Below are 2,957 nucleotides of genomic sequence, written 5' to 3'. Positions count from 1 at the left end.
TACGAAGTTCATAACAAATTCAAGTGCTCACGAGAGGTACAAGGTTCAAGTAGATTGTCAATTCAAACAAATGGGTAAGGATTGTAATGTGGTTGCCAAAGAAACACGATTACAGGCTCAAAAGGGGTTAACTAAGATACATAACAATTAAGTGGGTAAAAATATATCTGGCTCAACAAAAAAATGCATATATCACTTCCAAGACTGAATAAAACTACTATTTCGCTTTGCAAACACACGGGGCAAGTTCGAGACATCAAATGCAATGCACAGTCTAACACAAAAACTCACACGCATATGGAACATAACTCACTCAAGATCGGATTCATCAAGACACTCTAGTCAAAGTAGTCGAGCAAAGTTAATATCATACAATTTAAGGTTTATACAAGAGTCAAAAACAGAGCTTAAGCATCATAACTAAAGCACTTACTATTCTTAAGGCATAATAAAGTCAAGAGATATTGCTTTCATTTAAAATCACTGCAGAAGATCTCCTACTCCTAAAAAAATTAAAAACAAACTACACCATATTCAAACAAAATCCTTGGAAAAAAGCCGCGGCATAAAGAAAAACCAAGGGGAATTATTACACTACCTAACAAAAGAAAATCTTTTTGTCCTTTTTCCTTCGACTTTATCCCCTTAAGAAAATTGTCGATGATATCCATCGTCAGAAAAAAATCAAAACTTTAAAAAAAAAAATCTTCAAGTTTTTTTTTCTATCTCTAATTACTAAAACTAAGAAAAAGAAACTAATATACATGCATACATACAAATATCTCCCACCTCACACTTTAAGTTGCAGCATGTCTCCATGGCACATAATTAAAAAACATAAGGTAAAAGACACTTCCTTGAACATCTAGTCGAGGTTTGAGTGGAAGTCGAGCTCCATTCCTCACGCCCAAACTATTGCACACATCCATATAGATGGTTTCTTCTCGTCCTTCTTTGGGTACACCCCACACTTATCTTTCTCACTCACCGCATCTTTCTCTTTCGAACCCTTTACTTTGCTCTCAACACTCGCAACTAGTTTGTCCTTTTGTGCCCCATTTTCTACATCCATATTAAAAGTCACAGTCTCCTCACCCACTATATGCATGAATTTTCTCTCTTCAATATCTAATATAGCTATGCCCGTCGCTAAGAATGATCTTCCTAGGATGAGGGTGACCTCCTTGATTTCCTCCATTTTTACCACTATAAAATTAATAGGAAATACGAACTTATCCACTCGAACTAACACATATTCCACTATCCCCTCGGGTGTGATTGTCGTTTCGTATACCAGCTGCAAAGATATGGGTGCAGACTGTATCTCTCCAATCTCCTTCTCCAGTTTCTTGTAGATAGATAGAGGCATTAAATAAATTAAGGCACTAGAATCACATAAGGATTTATCGAAATTAATAGTTCCTAAAGAGCAAAGTATAGTAAGATTCCCTGGATCTTCACACTTTTATGGGAGTTTATTTTGCAATATCGCACTGCAATGCTCTGTGAGCTTGACAACTGCGGTCTCCTCTATTTTCCTCTTCTTCGTAAGGATTTCTATCAAGAATTTTGCATAGACAGGCATTTGTGAGAGCAGTTCTGTGAATGGTAAGTTTACATGAACCTGTTTCAGCACATCCAAAAATCTCTCAAACTGCTTGTCCATCTTTTCTCTATATAACTTTTAAGAGCAAGGTAAAGCAGGCATATGCTTGCTCTCCTCAGGTTCCTCCCTTCTTGAATTTTCATCGTTCTTCTTTTTCTCATCTTCCCTCTGGCCCTTCTTCTTCTTCTTATCAATATCATTCTTCAGTTGCTCTACACTTTTTTTTTCAAGCCTCGCATCTTTTTGGATTGGGGTGAGATCTTTCAACACTTCCTCACTTCTCAAGGTTACAACATGTACTGTTTCTTTAGGATTTCTTCCAGTATCAGCAGGGAGAATTCCTAGAACCCTCTCAGATAATATCGTTGCAATCTGTCCCACTTGCTTTTTTAAATTTTGAATTGCTGCCCCTTGTACATTAAATCTTTCATCATTTTTCACAATGAAGGCCTTCACTAGATCTTCTAGACCAGACTGATTGGGCTTTTGAGGCTGAAACTGTCGCCTTAGCTGATTCATAAAAATAAGAGCTCCTTGTCCTTGGAATCTAGGGTTGTTTTGTTACCATGCATTTGCGGTTCCCCCAGGTGAACTCCAAGAATAACCGGGGTGTTTCTGACCCATATCATTAAATTATAATTTCCCACAATATTCACTTCCTCAGTTGAGGCTTGACACTCATGAATAAGGTGTCCTCTTCCACATATATCGCAAGTTACATGAGGCTCACTTTCTATCATGGCTAAGGTCAGCTCTCGCATTTCATTAGCCATAGCATCAAGTTGTACCTGCATAAATTCATTAGCATCAACTTGGTTAACACCAGCTGGTCTTCTTCTTTCAGCACTCTCAGAGGGCCACTGAATTGCATTTTCAGATAATTCATCAAGAATTGTAACTATCTCCTATGGAGTCTTCTTCATCAAAGGGCCTTCAGCTGTATTGCTCAATGTTCTACACGAGGCTGGTATCAATCCATCCCAAAAGTCCTGGAGTTACATCCAGAGTTCAATTCCACTATTTTGTCACTTTCTAACTATCTCCTTAAACCTCTCCCATGCTTCAAAAACAATTTCAGTCTCTTTTTGGAAAAAGTTATGGATTTCTCTTCTAAACTTGCCCATCTTAGATGAGGAGAAATATTTATCAAGAAATTTTCTAGTCATCTCCTCCCATGTTCTAATCGATCCATTAGGCAACCTTCGAAGCCACTGCTTTCCATCATCTTTAACTGAAAAGGGGAATGCCCTTAGGTACACAACATCTTGTGACACCCCATTATATTGAAAGGTGTTCATAATCTCCTCGACGTCCATTAGATGCATGTTTGGATCTTCATTCATCTTTCCTC

The 2,957-nt window shown here is 37.8% G+C and overlaps 1 protein-coding gene and 1 non-coding gene across 2 annotated transcripts; one reads left to right on the top strand and one right to left on the bottom strand.

Moving 5' to 3' along the window:
- Positions 1-901: 901 nt before the first annotated feature.
- LOC138868895 (uncharacterized) lies at positions 902-1,666 on the bottom strand. The gene is made up of 2 exons (XM_070146472.1): positions 1,495-1,666; positions 902-1,422 (listed from the first exon to the last, which is right to left on the bottom strand). Exons 1-2 carry the CDS (start codon positions 1,664-1,666, stop codon positions 902-904), a joined length of 693 nt encoding a protein of 230 aa, XP_070002573.1.
- A 951-nt stretch (positions 1,667-2,617) lies between these two features.
- LOC138869860 (small nucleolar RNA R71) lies at positions 2,618-2,724 on the top strand. The gene has a single exon (XR_011400110.1). It is a non-coding gene; the product is annotated as a small nucleolar RNA R71 (small nucleolar RNA).
- Positions 2,725-2,957: the final 233 nt, after the last annotated feature.

Source organism: Nicotiana sylvestris, chromosome 5 (assembly GCF_000393655.2).
Source record: "Nicotiana sylvestris chromosome 5, ASM39365v2, whole genome shotgun sequence".
NCBI classification, from domain to species: Eukaryota; Viridiplantae; Streptophyta; class Magnoliopsida; order Solanales; family Solanaceae; genus Nicotiana; species Nicotiana sylvestris.
This window is presented reverse-complemented; position numbering and strand designations above follow the sequence as displayed.

Coding starts and splice junctions, on each gene's coding strand:
- LOC138868895 (XM_070146472.1), bottom strand. CDS start 1,666: ATGGACAAGCAGTTTGAGAGATTTTTGGATGTGCTGAAACAGGTTCAT. Junction 1,423..1,494: donor CAAGCTCACAGAGCATTGCA/GTGCGATATTGC, acceptor TTTGCTCTTTAG/GAACTATTAATTTCGATAAA.